General features: G+C 29.4%; 2 protein-coding genes across 2 annotated transcripts; both read right to left on the bottom strand.

Annotated features, from left to right (window-relative positions):
- Nucleotides 1–6867: 6867 nt before the first annotated feature.
- LOC112771191 (beta-glucosidase 12) lies at nucleotides 6868–11726 on the bottom strand. Its single transcript, XM_072225732.1, has 13 exons — nucleotides 11561–11726; nucleotides 11377–11446; nucleotides 11225–11283; nucleotides 10771–10846; nucleotides 10599–10676; nucleotides 10424–10511; nucleotides 9507–9767; nucleotides 8701–8829; nucleotides 8366–8583; nucleotides 7848–7879; nucleotides 7602–7704; nucleotides 7409–7517; nucleotides 6868–7033 (listed from the first exon to the last, which is right to left on the bottom strand). The coding sequence occupies exons 1-13, from the start codon at nucleotides 11696–11698 to the stop codon at nucleotides 6868–6870; spliced, it is 1527 nt and encodes a 508-aa protein (XP_072081833.1). The 5' UTR covers nucleotides 11699–11726.
- A 2668-nt stretch (nucleotides 11727–14394) lies between these two features.
- On the bottom strand, nucleotides 14395–16471 carry LOC112771190 (uncharacterized). Its single transcript, XM_025815840.3, has 3 exons — nucleotides 16245–16471; nucleotides 16015–16090; nucleotides 14395–15279 (listed from the first exon to the last, which is right to left on the bottom strand). The coding sequence occupies exon 3, from the start codon at nucleotides 15231–15233 to the stop codon at nucleotides 14823–14825; it is 411 nt and encodes a 136-aa protein (XP_025671625.1). The 5' UTR covers nucleotides 15234–15279; nucleotides 16015–16090; nucleotides 16245–16471; the 3' UTR covers nucleotides 14395–14822.
- Between the last annotated feature and the right edge of the window lie 4598 nt (nucleotides 16472–21069).

Genomic DNA, 21069 nt, shown 5'->3' with positions numbered 1-21069 from the left:
CGCATCTAGTGCTGAAACTTTAATTGTTTTAAATCTCTTTTACTTCTCTTCATTTGTAGCGGTGCAGTCGATTTTGAGTCAAAAATTCATCCGATTTGAATATTAATTTTATTTGCAGTACGATTTAGATTGTATGTTTTTTTATTTGAAATTGGATTAGATTTGTGATTTTTTAAATTAAAAAAATTAAATACATATAACAAGTCTCAACATTATATTTTAAATAATCAACAATGACATAACAAGTTTTAACAATATCTTAAAAGCCAACGATAATATAACAATAGAAATAAAATTATAGGTTAGTTAATATAAATAAATAAATCACACTTTAAACATAAAATATTTATTAAATAATAATAATAATAATATATGAATAATATAAAAATATAAATAAATTGAACATGCTATAAGTATAATTGTTATTATAATAAAAATAATAATATTATAACACATTGTACGATTTAGATTGGATTATTGGATCGGTTATGAAAAGTTGATTCGAAATTCGATCCAATCATGTGATTTGCAAAAAATAGAATCCAATCAAATCTGAATTAGTACAGTTTTAATTGATTTTCAGTTTAAATTAGATTGGATAAATGATTTAATTTGGATCGCTTTAAATTTAAAGACTCCTATTCATTTGTGTGCTACTGCTATCGGGCTTTATATTAACAAATATTTATTTATTTATTTATCAATGTGATTTTAGAAGCACCGTACCCGAATTCAATACAAAAAAGTAAATTAGTAAATTCACATATATATATATATATATATATATATATATATATATATATATATATTCTAATAGACTGCGTTTGTTTATAAAAATAGGATACTAAGATAAGAATATAAAGACATAAAATCATATTTGATAGATAGATAAGACATAGATAGATATTATATCTAGAGATATTGAATTAGTATATTTTATATTTATTCTGACAAAAAAAAATACAAAAATACTAACAAGAGACACAACTTATTTTATATATTTTTTATTATTCTTGTTAATTTTTTATAATTATATTTTTTATTATTATATTTTTCTTCTCAAAATTTTGAATGAAAAAATGAGAATAAATTAAATTTTTATAATTTGTTCTACTTTATTACTAAACAGAATACAAAAATACTGAAGTCTGTGTCTCTATCCTTTATATCTTATTCTCAATATCTTGCCTTATCCTATTCTCAAAAACAAACGTGATTATAAAGACACATGCTCATTTCGTGAGTTAAACCCCAAAATGGTCCCTGGGATTGGCATTATGCACTAAAATCGTCCCTGAGATTCCAATTGCACTAATTACGTCCCTGAGATTGAAAAAAATGCACCGCATTAGTCCCTGACTCATTTTTCATTAGCGACGTGATGACATGGCATGATGATGTGGTGACCAGTGACACGTGGCATGCTGACGTGGATGGTTGTGCCACGTGTCACAATTTTATTTGGCCGCATGTCTGTTTGTGCCACGTGTCGCAACAGTATTCGTCCACATGTCATCCATTATATCATCACTCTATATGCACCAAATTAGTCCCTCACTTTGCATTAAGTGACTCATTTTAGTCCCTGAAATTGAATGTCGTGCACCAAACTAATCCCTTCACCAATTTTTTCTCATTTTCTTTAAATTTAAAATTTTAATATCTTGGATACACTAATTTCAATTCTAATTTTTCATATATCGTTTAAATACAAGTGCTTTCATAAAAATTTTTAAGATTTTAGTTTTAATTATATAATTTTTTTTAATAATTTAACATTGGTAAATTTTGTAATATATAAGTATGTTATTATAAAAAAATAATTATATGATTGATTAGACACATTTTTTTCATAAAAAAACATGTGTTTTTAACAAGAAATTAATAATTAAAATAAACATTTTTTTTCTTATGGAATACACGTTTTCGTTATGTATAAATTGTTGGGAATAAGACACAATTCCCCCTTGAGAAAACACCTTTGACAGAGAAATAAAATAGACACAATCACAACACAAGAATTTAACGTGGAAACTCCAATTACCGGAGAAAAAACCACGGCCGTTGTCAAATGACAACCAGAGAATATCACTATGTGAAAATTGTTACAACACATAGACTTCTTTCTCTCACCGGCACCCCAGTACACCCACACTCTTTCAAAGCAAATATCTAACTACACCTCACAACACTCTCTAATCAAAGAGTACAGAGGAAAAGAAAAATCAGATACAAGCTTAAAGTGTTTCTGACTGGTGCAAAAACAAATGGAGAACTTAGCCTCATATTTATAGCCTAGGCCACCCACTCCATTTGCTATCCTAAGCAATGTGGGACTAATTCAACCAAATCCTAACAATCTCCACCTTGATTGAAATAGTCACACATCTTCAGCTTCCATTGTCAACACCGACAATTCTTTGCTGCCATTGTCTATACCGACAATCATAGTTCAGAGAACTATCATACTCTACCATGAAAGTATACTCACTTGGAATTAGACCACTCCAAGCATTTCGCCTTGGTACAGATCGAAACCTTGCTGAAAATTCATGGTGCAACTTCCAAATTGGCTTTTCCTGGAAGTTCTTCAGCCATCGACCTAACTCCGCCACACACCTTGCATCTCAACGCCAACCAATGCCCGTGTGCAATTGTGGACCCGATTGCCACAACTTATCCTTATCCATGGCAGTGCGGTAATACCATGAGGATACTTCTTGTCTTCTAGAGAACATCATCTTCTCTCATAGAGAGAGCAACCAGAGATCTTCTCCTTCAACGCCTTGTGCAAACCTGATTGTATCAACACATCCTTGACTTGTACTTGCCACAAGCCAAAATTGATTCTTCCATCAAATTTCTCTATTTCAAGCTTCACAGCACTTGAATATCCTGACATTGTTGCAACCGTATACTGGAATATTATAACTCAACTGTAGACCGTGCACTAGGAAGGGTCCCCAGGAAAGAGAGGTGGGTCACAATGGACACACTTAAATACCAAGTCTTTCCTTAGCCAGAACCTTTTCCAAACTGCACTCTCACAGAGTCACACTGCCTTCCAGCAACAACAACAGCAACCAAAGAGATTAGACTAGGCTGCAACCACAGAGCATACTAAGAATAAATCCCACCGAACCGAAGCTCTGATACCACTTGTTGGGAATAAGACACAATTCCCCCTTGAGAAAACACCTTTGACAGAGAAATAAAATAGACACAATCACAACACAAGAATTTAACGTGGAAACTCCAATTACCGGAGAAAAAACCACGGCCGTTGTCAAATGACAACCAGAGAATATCACTATGTGAAAATTGTTACAACACATAGACTTCTTTCTCTCACCGGCACCCCAGTACACCCACACTCTTTCAAAGCAAATATCTAACTACACCTCACAACACTCTCTAATCAAAGAGTACAGAGGAAAAGAAAAATCAGATACAAGCTTAAAGTGTTTCTGACTGGTGCAAAAACAAATGGAGAACTTAGCCTCATATTTATAGCCTAGGCCACCCACTCCATTTGCTATCCTAAGCAATGTGGGACTAATTCAACCAAATCCTAACATAAATAAGCTAGATTGAAGGCACTTTAAGCACCCTCACTACCATCTTTGACTTCTGCAGTCTAGACGAAAGAGGCCGGAGATGGTAATGAGGGAAGCTTGAAATGCCTTCACGTCAACTCTAAGACGGCGGTTATTAGGGGTATCCACAAGAAAAAAAATATTTTATAAAAGTACTGAAAGAGGTCGGAGATGGTAGTGAAGGTGCTTGAAAAGCCTTCACGTCAACTCCAAGTCGGCGGTTAGGGTATTTGCAAGAGAAAAAATATTTTATAAAAACACTTTTATTTGAAGAACATGTGAAAAAATAGAATTGAAATTAATGCATTAAAAAATATTGAGAGTTTTGAATTTATAGAAAAAAATGAGAAAAAACTGGTGAAGGGACTAGTTTGGTGCTCGACATTTAATTTCAGGGGCTAAAATGAGTCACTTAATGCAAAGTCAGGGACTAATTTGGTGCATATAGAACGATAACATAATGGATAACACGTGGACGAATACTGTTGCGACACGTAGCACAAACGAACACGTGGCCAAATAACAGTGTGACACGTGACACAACATCCACGTCAGCATGCCACGTGTCATTGGTCACCATATCATCATACCATTACACGTGGCTAAATCATGAAGTGACACGTGTCACTTACAATCCACGTCATCATGTCATGTCATCACGTCGCTAATGAAAAATGAGTCAATGACTAATATGGTGTATTTTTTTCAATCTCAGGAACGTAATTGGTGCAATTGGAATCTCATAGACGATTTTAGTGCATAACGCCAATCTCATGGACCATTTTGGGGTTTAACTCCTCATTTCGTACATATGTATGTATTTATTCACTAATGATTTTTAATGTTCAATTATTACACAAAAAATGTCCAACATGTATTTTTTAAAAATGCTTTAGAGATACGATTTTTTGTAAACATGATTAAAAAAATGAGATATTTTTATTGTTAAAATTTGGTAATTTTTCGTTAGGGATATATTTTTTATGATTTTTTTGTCAATAACCAATAATACTTTTAAAAAATCACAAAAAATATATAATTAGTGAAAAATTACAAAAATTTTAAGAATAAAAATATCTTATTTTTGTAATCTTACTTGTAAAAATTGTATCAAAATTCAATCTCTAAAGTATTTTTTGAGAAATACATATTTAATGTTGAATATTTTTATCGCGTTTTAAAATTATTTGAGAGTATTTTTATTGATGTAAAATTTTAAGTATATTTTTATGAACAACAAAATTATTCGAGTACATTTTTAGTAATTTATCCTATGATATTTGTATCATTTTAGTTAGATTTTAGAAAATTAAAAAATGATATAATAATACAGTATTGGATAGTTATACGAAACTTGTAAACTTATAAATATTAAAATTAAATTCATATTACAGTAGATAAACATTATCATATATATTACAGTAATAAATTTAATATGATTACACTTATAAGAAAAGGTAAACGCCGCGCTGTTTTATATTGGGGTAAGTTGGGTTGTCCTTTTTGACCCCAAAAAAAACACTCATAAATAGATTTTACTACTTACTAGATAGAATAATTTTGATAGATTATTAATTTGTAAGGAATTTATTATTAATATTTAGTTACATAGGGTTGATTATATATATAACTTATAAAGCAATGATGATTAAAATGATATTTCCTTAAATATAATGTTGTATAATTATCAAACAACTAATTGTATAATCAAATAGTACTTTACCTCTAATTATGTCAAGACTAATTGTCTATCGTGCTAGTCAATTGAAGCATTAATACTCAAAGGAAAAGGGAAAAACAAATTAAATAAATTAGTGCAGTAGCTGGGGAGTAATTTTCCAAGTTACTTTTTTCAACTACACACACTATACATTACACGTAAGATCTTTTGAAATTTGAATATTGTCAATTTGTCATGCATAAGATTATATTCCATTTGAGATCAGAGTCAAAATTAAGCAAGAAAAAGACTAGGTTTGCAGTTTTTTTTTTTTTTTAATTGGATCGTATTTGATTTTCTGATGAATTTGGCATTAGCCATGTTTTAAATGTTCATTAAAGATCATTCAGTATTATAAAAAAATTAACAAAATTTAATTAAAGATCATTCGTTTCACGTGAGGTGGTTAATATTTTAATTTGTGTATATTTAATAAATAATAAATTGATATATATCTCTTGAATAAGTTAAACTAATAGTATAAATACATACTCTTAAAAAGACAGATATATCCATTCGGGAGCCACTTAGATAAAGATGCTAAAAACGCCTTTTTATAAAGATGTTTTTTAATAATTAAAATTTAACACATATAATCGATTAAATCGTGTTATTTTTGTCAAAATTAGGTTAGTCAAATTGATTTGACCAAAAAATGGTGAATTAAATCTTGAACTGGTTTAAAGTAATATTATTTTTTATAGAAAATGACTACAATACCCTATTATAGAAAATTACTAAAATATTTTTATTATATATATTAATTTTAAAAATCATAAATTTTAGTCCTTTATTTTTCTATCGTAGAATTAGGATTTAGAATTTTTAAAATTAATATATATAAAATAAGAGTATTTTAATCATTCTCTATAATAAGGGTATTGTAGTTATTTTTTATAAAAAAAATAATATTAATTTAGACCAGTTCAAATTTGATTCACTATTTTTCGGTTAAATCAATTTGTCTAACCTAATTTTGACAAAAATAACATGATTTAATTATCGATTATATATATTAAATTTTAATTACTGAAAAATATATTTAAAAAAGACGTTTTAGGCGTCTTTATCTGAGTAGCTCCCGTATCATAATCACTTAATTAACTATGATTGTATACTTTCATCCATATTTATCCGAGGCAATGCAAGACACATATATCATAAAAATTAATTTAGACCAGTTCAAATTTGATTCACCATTTTTCGGTTAAATCAATTTGTCTAACCTAATTTTGACAAAAATAACATGATTTAATTATCGATTATATATATTAAATTTTAATTACTGAAAAATATATTTAAAAAAGACGTTTTAGGCGTCTTTATCTGAATAGCTCCCGTATCATAATCACTTAATTAACTATGATTGTATACTTTCATCCATATTTATCCGAGGCAATGCAAGACACATATATCATAAAAATTAAAGAACTATTAGGTGACTAATATTTTTCCTTTATATTTAAAGTAATATGAACTAATTTTTCAATATTCATAATAAAAATATTGAACTCCATACATTTCTCTATAATAAATAATGCTTAATTACTATTACTTTAAAAAATTCTTAAGCCATTTTGCAGAAAGCTTTTCACATCTTTTCATATCATTGTTGTAGTCCACAAAGTAAATTCCAAATCGCACTGTGTAACCTTCAGCCCATTCAAAATTATCGAATAATGACCATATAAAATATCCTTTGACATTTACACCGTTCCTTATGCAGCCAAAAAAAAATGATAAATAAACTCTTAAAAAATTATATTTTAAATATATTAGTCATTGAAAAAAAAATACTAATAAAGTCTTTTATAATAATAAATATAAACATATTATTTTTAAATTAGTTTAGATGATTAAAATAAAAAGTCTTAATTTAAACTAATTTATCCACATCTGTTATTGTGAAAGATTTTATTGGTATATTTTTTTTTTCAATAATCAATTTATTCGAAACGTAAAATTTTAAAAATTTATTTGTCACTTTATTCAAAAGAAAAATGAATGAATTAAACTATATGTATAAATTAATATAAATATCAAGAAATTAAGTGGTCTTTGTATACAGAGAATTGAAAGAAAAAAAACTTACCAAATTGCTGATCGAAGATAAAAAAGATAATCAGTGTGAAATTTAATTCTGTAAGGATCAGCAAGAGCTTCCTCCAATGATAACATTGGATCATTATATTCGTCCACACCTATAAATGATGTCAAATACATACTCTCATACATACCAAAATTAAAGAAAATACGTACAAGGATTGTTAGTATGTATTTATTACCATTCTCTGTAATGTAAATCAAAGGATTGTTGTGCTTTTCCTTGATGTAGAGTAGCAGGTAATAAAGCCCTTTTGGGTAAATATAGAACCAAAATGAAGCGGCCTGAAAATATAATCAAGTTTTTTAACGCGTGAATAATAAAAATGTAAAATTTTTTATACAGTCAATTTGTACTGTAAATTAATTAGTATATCAAAATTAAATTTGTATATTAAATAAACATATAATATATATGTACTATGTACCTTTGGACCTATGGGTATCCCATCTCGCTCAGCTATATTGCAACACAAAAAATAATAAAATATGCTAATGTTAAATAATTCAAGTTTTATATATATACAATTTAAGGGAAAAAATTATTAGAGTCAAACATATTTTTTGTCTTTAAAATTTATTAAAAATTTTTATAATATTTTAAAATTTTTTTGTTTTTAATTTTATCCAAAATTTTTTTATTTACATCAAATATATATTTCTGATGGTTAATTTTTTAAAAAACTTAAGACTAATTCATCAGTAACGAATAATTTTACAAGAATAATCATTAACACAAACAAATTAGAGATAGTTATCATATATTATTACTGAATTAGTCCTAAATTTTTTAAAATTTAATTGTCAGCGGTATATTTGATACAAATAAAAAACTTTTAGATAAAATTAAAACAAAATAAAACTTAAAAGTATTTTTAAAATTAAAAAAAAATGCTTTATTCAAAATATTAATAGAAGTGTGTCCTTATTCTTCCTTAATAATTACTTGTAAGAATGGTGAGAGAATCTGTGAGGTAAGAGGGTGTGGCATGCTGAAGATGAGGTGCATGGGCAGCATAATTAGCAGTGTAGAAGTTTAATCCAAGAAAATCAAATGAACCATTGATTTTCATGGCTTCCTCTTTTGAAAACTTTGGCAATCTTTTTCCAACCAAGGATCTCATGCTTAGTGGATAGTCTCCTCTGGTCAACGGTTCCATAAACCTGTTAAGTAATAACCAATCTTATATATATACTGATAGTTTATTATTTTTAAAGAAAAAAAGTTCTATATTATTGTATATATAAGCTTATTATTAAAATAATGGAATTAGCACTGACCATCCAAACATGAAATCAATTGCTCGTTGAGCAGCTTCTTGATCCAATTTGGTATCCGAAAGTGGCACGAACCAGTGAGATATCAATATTATACCTATCAAACCCTTTGGAGTACTTGTTTTATTTTGCCTTTCAAGTAACAATGGTACCTGCAATACATTTTAGGTTTAATTACTTTGTTGTCTCTGTAGTTTCGCGAAATTTTTAATTAGGTCCCTATACTTTTTTTTTAATTGAGTCCTTGCACCAAACACTTTTTTTTTTCCTTTTATTTAGGTCCCTACACCAATTTTTTTTCTTTTAGTTGAGTCCCTATAAAATTAAGCCGATTACGGTTAAAAGGGACCTAATTGAAAAAAAAATTTGGTACAAAAACCCAATTAAAAAGAAAAAAAGTATAGAGACCTAATTGAAAATTTCACGAAACTATAAGGACCAACAGAATAATTAAACTTACATTTTAATTACACTACTCTTTCAATCTAAAATAATAAAAAAATGTTATGGACACACCGAAAAACAACTACCAAATTAATTATTATATACTTGTATAGTATACATATATACATACAAAAACATAATTAGAAATAATATAACACCTAATATTTTTTTTTAAATATTTTTATAACCGTGTTAGATGTATATCAAAATTAACCATTAGTATAAAATAAAAATTAAATAATACATATATTTATACGAATATATAGTGACTGGTTTTAGTACGTGAAAAACTACAAATACTATTTTTATTAAAATTATTTTCTTTTAGTTAACTTTCAATAGCATTATTATATAAACTCTGTTACAATACCTGATATTTTGCCTTGTACAATTGAACAACAGCTGCATGAGCAAGGAGAAGGTGGTGTGCCACTAAATAGGGTTCAATTCCAGAATCACCACCGGTGCAGTTTAGCTTTTGCCAATCGGAGCAACGGCCCGGCGGAAACATCCCTATTACATAGCCAGCGGTGCTGAAAGTCGATGGTTCGTTCAGAGTAATCCAATGTTTTACTCTATCTCCAAACTCCTTAAAACAAAGATCCGCATAATCTTGGAAATCATCCCTAGCAATTCATCATAATAAAATAATTATTAATTCTTAGGAAAATTGAAACAACAATCTTTTCTATATATTTTTTAATTTAATAGGTCATAAAATCATTCCTTTTAAAAGTTTAATGAATTACAAAATGTAATTTGTGCAATTATGCATCAAAATCAGTCATCAATGTATTTGTATATAAATACATGTATCGTTTAATTTATTTTCAATGCGTATTTATATATTTTAATATGGGAAGTGTTAGGTAAACAATGGCTATCTTGAACAACATGAACAACTACCAATCAAATAAAAATACACTACACCTCCAAAATACCCACCTAAATCTTAATATTAAAATAACCATCTGTACACCTAGTAAAATGAACATCCGATAATTGTTCATATTGTTTAATATTTTTATTGTCTACCTATACTTTTTCTTTCAATATATATTTTAGACTGATGACTAATTTTAGTGATTAATTTTAATATACACGTAACATAATTAAATAAATTAATATAAGTGGACAGCTTATGAATGATAACAAAGATCAATTTTAAATCTTTAATTTATAAAAAGTATGATATTATGAAATTATTTCTTTTAAAAATTTAAGTCGATAAAAAAATATACGAATAATTATTAGATATTTTAACATATGGTAACCAGCTTACACTATGCGAGGGCTTAAAAAACCTCCATAATCATCTTGTAAGGCTTGAGGAAGGTCCCAATGAAAGAGGGTAACAAACGGTTGTATACCTGTAAAATTAGTTAACCCGAAACAATTATCAACTATATATCGTTACCACCATCAACAGCATGAGAAATTAAGATGCAAACTCTAACCATTAGCCAGTAGCTCATTGATGAGGTTGTTGTAATATTTGATTCCTTCTTGGTTTATACCTCCACTAAGCGTTCCTTCTGTGGATAAGAATTTGATTAAGGTGAGTTAATACGGATATACATGTAACTTTAAGTTTGGATGAGAACTCATTAACATTATTATTCAACTTACTTGGGAGTATTCTAGACCAAGAGATAGAGAATCTGTATGCATCCAAATTAATATATTTCATGATCCCAACATCCTCCTACAATATAATCAAATCAACTAATTTTACATTTAAGTGCGCATACATGATACTTATAGTTAATAATTGCATTGAAATAACAAAAAAATTTCCATAGTATTTCTCAATTTAACATATTAATGAGAGAGTGGATCCTCTCCATTGAAAAAAAAATTGGATGGTGTCAATTGTAATTTTTCACCCTTCATTGCACTCTCTCTCATATTTAATTTTGTCTCCACTTATAAAATTAATGGTAAGAGATCACACTATATTTCCTCAAGTGTTGAACAAACTGAAGAAGATCCATTTTCGATTAATGATAACTAATAATTCATCTCAATCTGAATTCCATTTAAAAGTATATTAACCATTGAATTGTTATACATATATACATACCTTGTAGCGGTGATATTGGTCAATGGGAACATCCCCATTGCTTCTGTCCATTATTTTCTCTAATCACCATTGAATAAAACAATGTCTAATTAATATCTATATATATTTTGATGAAGAAAATAAAATAATTATTGGAAGAAAGTAAATAAAACCTGGATATTTGTGAGTGAAGGTATCCCATATACTTGGACCTCTTCCACCTTCATTTGCTGCACCTTCGTACTGCGCATCGTATGTAATAATTAATTAATTAATTAATTGAATGAAGTTGAATTTAAATTGACATACATACATACATACATACATACATACATACATACATACATACATACATACCTGATATGCAGATGCGGATGTGGCAAATATGAAACCTTCTGGAAAACTGCTCCGATTGAAAGAAGAAGAAGAAGAAGTGAAAACAGTTGCAAAGACCACGCCGATAACAACAACGCTAATAAACCCTTTCACTCTCATCTCAATTGATCTCAATTCAGGATTTGCCTTTTTTCCTATATATATATAACACAACTATTTTTTACTAGCAACTTTTTTTCTTCTACTTTTTGCTGGTAGCAATGACCAATTAATCGTAGTTAAGCATGTAAATATGTAATCATGAGAATTTCTTTTATGTTCTAGAGCAAATTAATACTCTTGTTCTGCATTATTTATTTTGCCAAGCCAATCCGTCGTGGTTATTATCCAAACTAAATCGATAATCAAATTGATTAAATTATTAGGTTATTAGATTATTGATTCAATTAATAAGTTACATATATTGAGTGGATTGATTCGGTCATAATTAAATAATTATATAAAATTTATTATTATCTGCATGATAAATTTTTTTAATTTTATTTGTATACTATAATAAATATTATTTTTATATTTTAATAATTTATTAATTAATTTATATTTATTATATTATTATATATTATAAATATTTATTAAAAAAATATTGTGATGAGTTAAGAACTTTTTGTTTTATTAATTTGTAAATATTTAATAAAATTTTATATTTAGATTAGTATTTATGCACAATTAAAATTATAATTAATATAAAAATAAGCGATAAAATTAAATTAAATTGATATAACAATTAGTATATACGAACTTTTTATTCTATTGGTGTCTTGTTCTCAATGTCTTCTCTTATTATGTTCTCAAAAACAAACGCAACTTAGGAGAACATGGAACACAGACACACTGGAGCACGGAATACGCACAGAATGATGGAGCACTGAAGAACCTGTTGGTTCACGAGTTTGAATCGAACTAGCCAATTTTGGGTAAATTTGATCCAAACCGTTTAGTTCTGGATGGTTCAATTGCAGATTTGGTTTGCGCTTCCATTTGAATCAGCCAAACCACCAATTTATTAGTTTTGTGATTGAATTAGCTAGTTTGGTTTGCTTCTCGTAATACTACAATTAGTTAATTTTTTTTATTCTAAATTTTAAATTTTAATTTAACTGTATGCGTAAGACGAGATTCAAACTTCTATACAATATATATACTTTTTTTTGGTCTTTCAATATCAGTTACTCGTTTTTTTTTTGTCTTAAAGATGGATGACTAGAGCAAGTGATGATCAGTAGGGATGTGCATGGTCCGGCCCGGCCCGGTCCTGAATACTTTATTTTGGTGTGATTTTACCAGGTCTAGGATCGAGTAAGAGTCTCAAAAATAGACCCAGTCATTATTTCGGGTCGGGTCCGAGCCATGACTCGGGTCCCCCGAACTCGGCCCAGTGGCCCGGTCATCATACACAATTAATATTTTGTGTTATTAGTGATGGATGATGGCTATTCTTATGTGGAATTTAAGTATTGTAAACCTTAATATTTTGTGTTATTAGTTATTATAAGACTATAAGTTAATGTTTTATGTTTAAAATGTATACGATTTCAGACTAATGCATAATAGTGTGTTATTTGTATTGATTTAAATATTTGGTGTTATTAGACAATATTAGTATTGATTATGGTTATGCTTTAATTTTAGAGAAGAGTTGGTTCTTGTTATATTTTTCTAAGTGAATTTTACTATGTCAAATAATGGTTGGAGTTTTGGATATTTTCACATGCTAGCTTATAAGAAGGTATCAAGGTAATGTAATGTTAACGGCCCGATTTTTACCCGATTTTTATCCGATATAATCGTGGCCCGAAAGTGTATAGGTTTCATCGGGTCTAGGGCCAAGTTCGGGTCTAATAAATAGGCCCGGTATATATTTCGGATCGGGTCTGTGTCACATCAAACTACCCATGCACACCAATAAAAGTAGGCTGGATCATTATTCTAGGCAAACGACTAAGCCCAAATCTCTCTAGCCCAATTAGCCATAAAATAGTGTATTAGCTCTGTTATGTTTGCCTTGCTAGGAGGTGCACCGGATTTAAATTCCAGTTGCGGCTGGTTGTTGTTTAAGAACCCATAGTACCCATGATAGTGTGTGTGAGTGTGTTGTGTGGGTGTGTAAAACATGGGTGTAATATCTAGGATTGGGTTGTCCAATCCGTTTGACTAAAAAAAAAAGGACAACCCTGCACTCTAATTAAAAAAAAATAACACCATATTTATGATTATTCATTTCATACTCTGTCCATTGTCCAAAAAAATAATTAATTTCATATGCCAAATTCTATGCCCAGTTTGCTTTCTTCGGAGAAAATGAACCGGCATCTATAGAATAATTACTTAAAAGTTAGAAGTCTTCTGTACATTTTTTTAAATAGCCCTTCCTATCTGATAGAAAAGGATCCCAGGATCCTAAACCGATCTCACTTGGGATCGCATATTCCATTATGTAGTGGACAAACAAAATAAAGGGGGTTGACCCAACAATTTAGAATTCTTATGCATGCATTTCATTATTACTTATTGATTTGGATTTCCAAATTCCAACACATGAAAACAACATAATATCTGTTAGGCATAGTAGTTTGCCAAACATTTCAGCAAAGCACCATTCTTATTCTCTTGTAGAGTCACTTTATATTCTTATAATCTGATTCATGAATTCATCTGAATTTACTCTTTTATAGACCAAGAGACTATATAAACCTCCAGAGATAGGTTATAGAAGGCTATTTTTTAATTTGAAGAAATTCATACACAAAGATTAAAAGGTACAAACTCAAAAGATAACAACTCAATAATAAGAAAGCTGATATTGTTGACACATAATCTAATTAATTCTCTATTAACTCAGTGTCAAGAAATTTCTCATGAGAAGCAAAGACAAAATTTCCTTGGGGGAACATCAGAGGCATGGTCATAACTTCAATGGAAGATCATAAATTCTTTTTCTATCTCAAACTGAAAATAGAGTAAGGGACAAAAATTGATATCATGATATAGAACTACAACCAGCATAACAAACTCTCATATCAATGCTCGAAAAAGGAATTAATCACAGGGAATCAATCAATGGAACCCCTTTCAACCATCCCCAAAGAACAAATACGAAGTAAAATTAAGGTCAAAGAAATAAAACAAGATAATAAAAGTAAAGAGCTCAAAGATTAATGGGCCTCATTCCCTGTTTCGCAATTTCGACGGGTCACATGAGTAGGAAACCTATTGCACCATGTTCTTACTTGCACTGCACACCTGCTTCAGCAGCCCGACGAGGAGTGCTCTTACGCCGGCTTCCATTGTGCCGAAATCCATTGGACTTTTCCAATCCATCCGTGTTCAATTGATTTCCAACACCATTTTCTTCCTCAATCGAGTCTAACTTCTCTTTCACTTGTGTGTTTCGTTTCCTTTTCCTTCCATTCTCCACTACAATGGAACTTTTCATCTCTTTGCCACTAACTATATTGTTGACATTGACATTGTCATCCTCTACTTTTTCAACTTCTTCATCATCAAACTCATCTTTAAGAGGTTTTTGTGGCCTTCCTCTTCTCTTTTGTGTGGGAAGCTTTTCATCCTCACCACTTCCAGCATCTTCATGATTAGTAACATTTAGCTTTTTACCCTTTCCTCTACCTCTACCCATAATCTTAAAATTCTCAGCAAAGATATGATCATACAAACATGGATCTCTGCAAACAAATCAAGCCAAGTTACAAGACTTTTAGTAGAGAACTAGAGATATCAAAGGATTATAAACTCTAACTTCAAATTAAACAGGGTGCACTAGCATATTCTTCCCACCAACACCTGTTTATAATCAAGCATATGTAATATGTATGTACTCACAAAAACAAACACACAAAAAACAATCCTATAAGCCACAGCAGCATAGTGAAATGAAAATCTAAAAGGTTAATCATATTAAAGCTATGACTGAATTTGTGCATAGGCAAAAGAAGCCATAAGAAATATCACTCCCTCCCAAGTCCCAACCATTTCTATAGATGAACAAAGGACTTCTCATTGTTCTTGCACCATTTTATTATTCCATTCATTCACAATAAACAAGTTCTTTGAAACCCTGATTTTTCAGTGACAGAATAGTAAAACCCAAAAGATATTGCAACCACAGATTGGTTTCACATGCAGCAGCTGATAGCTAGGTAACAGAAAGGTATATTCCCAAAAATTGAATCTGGTACTCTTTTAGTAAATAACAGTCAGATTAGGGCACATAAGAACACAGTAAGGGGATTTGGCGATTCAACGAAAAAAGAGCAAATCAAGTGAGAAATAATGCACAACTAAGCTTCTAATCTAAACAAAGTATCATTTGGAAGATCCACAATAAAGCATACAAAGTATTAAATCCAATAACAACAAAACGAGACAAATAAGATGCATAAACCAACGAAAACACTGACCAAAAATGTGGATAACTCGGTTGACATCTCCAGCATAAGACTGAATGAATGGAATCTGCTGCAGCAGAAGAAAACTCTACAACAAGCAACATAAAAAAAAATAGTTAATTTATCTATCTCAATCCATAAAGCAAGTAGATTCAAACAGCGAAAAACGAAAAGCTGAATAAAGAGAGTTAAATAAGGAAAAGAAATGATCTGAATAATGAATGAAGCAGCAAAAAGAATACCGAGCTATATGGTGAAAGAGTGAGATAGGAAAGGATTGAAAGGAGTTGGAAGAGTGTTGATGATGAGAATAAGAATGAAGAAATCGTGAAATGAAACAGAGGCAAAGAAAGTAGGGATAGAATACAAGAGAGAACAAAACTGAAGAAGAAGAAGAAGAAGGCGTGAATGAGAGAGAAAGAGAAAGAGAGATATTTGTCGATTGCCTCTTCACTCTCTACACAGACCTGTATGTAATTTGTAAAAATATTTTATTTATTTTATATCATGGGGTCAATATGGTAATTAACTAGGAAGTGGTGAAAACTGAAAACAGCCTAGATAAACCAATTTGGATTCATTCATTTGCTGTTAGGTTTGAATCTCATCTTGTCTTTTGTGTACACATATTCCTGTGCCTTAATTTGGATAAATAATTTAATTAAATTATTTTTAAAAAAATAATTTAAATAATAAATATTTATAAATAAATTATTTTATATTTTATTTTTTCAATTTTAAAAATATTTATTTTAAAAAAAATAATAAAAAATATTATAAAATAAATTATTTTTTTATAAATATTAAAATAATTTTTAAAAAATTATAATTTAATTTTAAATATTATACCAGACATTAATATTATATTTTTTTATAAGTTAAAAAAAAAGAATAATTTATGAATTTATCCAAATGAATCGTTAGAATTTAAAATTATGATATTTTTTCAAAAAAAATAAGTGGGTTAATTATTTGACTAATTTAAATTAGATATAATATTTAATTTTATAAATTTGCAGATAATTTTTAATTTAATTTTTAAAATTGTAATTATCTCTAATTAGTTTTTAAGCTGATGTAGATAATTGGATGTCACACTTGATTTTATAAAATGGTATTATTTTAATTTTAGTATTTAAATAACCAAAAAACGATATCAAAAGTGGTATTTATTAAAAAAAAAATTCACATCTAAAACTACATCATTTATATCTTTTGTATATTGAAAATTGTCTTAAAAACTAATGTAATTACGTTTATAAATTTAAAAACTAAATAAATACAATTAAAATTTTGAAAACTAAATTTAGACTCACGTATAAATTTATAGGATAAATTAAGTATTAACTCTTTAAATTAATTATACTAACAAAATTATCATTTTTAAATAAAATTTAGAGTAATACCCTAAATAGGTTCTCAAAGAATTTACGGTTGAATAGATTTGTCCCCAATAAAATTTAATTAAAATTTTGACCCTGATGTTTTTAGTTATACATCATATACGTTCTCATGGCAGTTTGACCCAGTCAGAACGTCCTATGTGGAGGTTAACGAGCTGACGTGTGACGTGTCAGGTTAACTGCCACGTGTCACCTCCAGGACAATTTGGTTTCCATCCAAACTGGACAAAACGACGTCGTATTGGATCATGAGGCGAACGACGTCGTTTCGTGGAGGATAAATTCGTCCCCACCATGGAAAGCAGAGTTGCGAAACGGCAGCGTTTTAAACGGGGGACCTATCTGCCCGATGATTATGCTTCTATAGGGACCTATTTGTTTGATAACCTAATGTTTGGGGACCTATCTGACCTATAATTGGTGATATTACCTTAAAATATATTCTTTTTTTTTGTTTCATTGAAAACATAAGCTGATGTACTTGCAAAATTCTAATCCTCCCTCTCATGACACTCAAATTGAAGATTCTCTTTTAAATGTCATAAAAAATGTCTAAGACAATCCCAAAATATGCTAATTTTGAATGACTTAAAGTGTATGTTGAAATCTGTATGAAACATCCTCATAATAATTTTGTTAATTCCAGACTCAACATCCTTTTAGACGTCCAAAGCAAACAGTAATCAGGTTCAAGGCTCAGAAGAGTGTTAGTGTTGAGACCATGGCAGCTGCAACCAGTGACACAACATCTAAATTGTTTAAATTTATTCCAACATGGGGATTGAAGTAGTCTACAAAGAAATTATGCTTTTAAAGATTCCAACACCATATTTTGTTACGTTGGAAGAAATAGACTTTTTGTTATTTGGCTTGATTTGGTTTAGTCTATATTGAAGGAAATAAATCTTCTTTTGTGAGATTTGGTTTATGTTGTTACTGAACTTAACTACTTGTGTGGTTGCAATATTTTGATTATTAGTTATGTAACCATTTTGATAAATGGACGAAACAAACCAAAAGTAATGTGGTTTTTTTTTTTATACTATTTTCACCACAATTAATTTTATGCATATCCATTTAAATATAATGAGACATTCAAATCTAACAATTTGATAATCAACACGAATTAAAACTTGCCTAAATAGCCACCACATACATACAAAACACAACTATAACTATCAATGTCCCCAATTATTATACCCCTAAACAAAGTAAAAATAGTATGCTTCTTCACAACTTAGCTATTCTCATTCTTCTTCAATAACAGATTCTCCAATTGCTTCACTCTCTCCTCCAAGCCATCGTTCAACATACGCATTAAGTTATTCAAAATTAGCATACTTTAGGATTGCTTGAGACATTTTTTTGTGGCATGTGAAGGAAAATCTTCAATTTGATTGTCATGAGAGGGAGGATTAAAATTTTGCAAGCTACTAGGTCCAGATACATCAGTCTGTGTTTTCAATGAAACAAAAAAAGAGCAATGAATATATTCGAGGATAATGCCACCAATTATACGTCAGATAGGTCCCCAAACATTAGGTTATCAAATAAATAGGTCCTTATAAAAGCATAATCATCGGACAGATAGGTCCCCTTGAACAGGCAGATAGGTTCCCCATTTAAAACGTTGCCGTTTCTCAACTCTACCTTCCATGGTGGGGATGAATTTGTCGTCTGCAAAACAATATCGTTCGCCTCATGATCCAATACGACGTCGTTTTGTCCAACTTAGATGGGAACCAAATTATTTTGGATGTGATACGTGGCAGTTAACCTGACACGTCAGTCCATTAACCTCTAGATGTCTTGACCGGATCAAATTATCATGGAAATGTATCTAGTGTATAACTAAAAATATCAAAGTCAAAATTTTGGTTAAATTTTATTAGGACAAATCTATTCAACTGTAAATTCTTTAGGAATCTATTTAAAGTATTTTTTTAAAATTTAAATTCGTAACAAATTAATTTTTTATTTGTTGAGTTTGGAGATAAAAAAAATATAGCAAATAGATAGATCTCTCGTCTCTTTAACTAAGATGTCCCCAACTGTCCCCTAACAACGGTACCCTGTGCCCTAAATCTAACGTCATTCAAATTTGAGACATTCTATCATACTACTAGTACTGCCGCTATGTCACGCCGCTCTAAAAAATTTATTTTGAGTATAATGTAATGTGTTCGCATTATAAGGGCAGAAAAGTATAACAATAACAATAACGTTTCTTTCTTTCATATATTCACTCACTCGATATGACAGTGAGGCCTCATATTATATATTATTATAATTATAATAAATAAAAAAAAAAAAGTGAAAATGACGGTGGTCTCATTCCAAATATGGATAGAAGCTAGAAAGCAATACACGCTAAGCTAAATTGCATGTGTTATGGGTTACAGCTATATAAATAGATACATCTATGTGTTTTAAAGTAGAACATGCAATTATAAGTTGTCTTAACGTGAAAATCATATTTAAAAATTTATTAAATAATTTGATCAGATTGATTAAATTATTATTTAACTATTCTCAACTATTAACTTTTAAATAAACAATGTCGTTAATGACCACTTTTATACACATTTCAATCTCAATTTTCAAACAGATTCCTCAATATTGGGTTAAAAAAACACGTGCGCTTTCCACCGGTTAATGTAAGACGTGTATGCAGTATGCACCACATGATAAATTGTGATTACATGTATTGTATGTACTAGCTCCTTTTTGTGATCAGAGGATTTTCTATTTTTTATTTTTTGCGACTAAATTCAAATAAAGGAGACGGCTACAACATTATTTTTATTAAGAAAGGGACGATCAAATGATATGAAAGTACTGTTTTTGTTCAAAGTTTGGATCAACTACTCTTATTATGTACTTCATAATATGATTTTCATAAATTTTGTATAAAAAAATTTTCAATTAATAATTTTAACATTAAACCTTTATTTATATTATTATAAGATAATAAATAAAAGAAATGTAGCATTTGACTTTTATAGTCCACAAACCTAAAATGAAGCATAGTTGTCCCCCTTTACCATTGCGACCAGTTCTTTGTTTCCCGTTATGGCCTCGCTTCCATTACCATTTACCACATGACATGTTGTGTAGTAACTAATAAGAATCTTCCACCTGTTGGTGTTAAAGGGATGGGTCCTACGTTTAAATTTTCTGGGCTTCTCATGGGCCTGGTTCGGTCCACATACAACTAACTTCAACAAAAAAAAAATAAGAACAATTTTCCAATCCATGAGAAATAGAAATAGCAAATGGGTAGGGTATATTTTTTTTGGTGACAAATGGGTAGGGTATATGTTTCACAAAATATTAATGCTAAAGAGAAAATAATTTAAAATTATCTTATTTAATTTAATATCTATAATTTTATGTATATGACGTCTAAGATTATATATTTATTATATTTAATATTATATATTTATTTTAAAAATAATTAATAAATATAAAATAAGACAATTTTAAACTAATTTAGATTGATTTTTATTATCTCCTAAACATTTTTGTTCCACAAAAACTTACTCGAAGTCACTCTTTCTTTTTTGGATAGCAAAATACATTCAGACACCATTTTGAGAGTTGTCGCCACCACCTCAATTTTGACAACGGCAACACTCCATCTCCTCTCTTCTTCTCCACCAAA

The sequence above is a fragment of the Arachis hypogaea genome, chromosome 18 (genome assembly GCF_003086295.3).
Source record: "Arachis hypogaea cultivar Tifrunner chromosome 18, arahy.Tifrunner.gnm2.J5K5, whole genome shotgun sequence".
NCBI classification, from domain to species: Eukaryota; Viridiplantae; Streptophyta; class Magnoliopsida; order Fabales; family Fabaceae; genus Arachis; species Arachis hypogaea.
This window is presented reverse-complemented; position numbering and strand designations above follow the sequence as displayed.

Bases quoted from the DNA above. Each gene is read 5' to 3' on its own strand.
- LOC112771191 (XM_072225732.1), bottom strand. From the start codon at position 11,698: ATGAGAGTGAAAGGGTTTATTAGCGTTGTTGTTATCGGCGTGGTCTTT. The intron at 10,512-10,598 runs GTTAGAGTTTGC...CTAATTTTACAG, and splicing joins CAATGAGCTACTGGCTAATG to GTATACAACCGTTTGTTACC. The intron at 8,830-9,506 runs GTAACAGAGTTT...GTTACTTGAAAG, and splicing joins AAGGCAAAATATCAGGTATT to GCAAAATAAAACAAGTACTC.
- LOC112771190 (XM_025815840.3), bottom strand. From the start codon at position 15,233: ATGGGTAGAGGTAGAGGAAAGGGTAAAAAGCTAAATGTTACTAATCAT.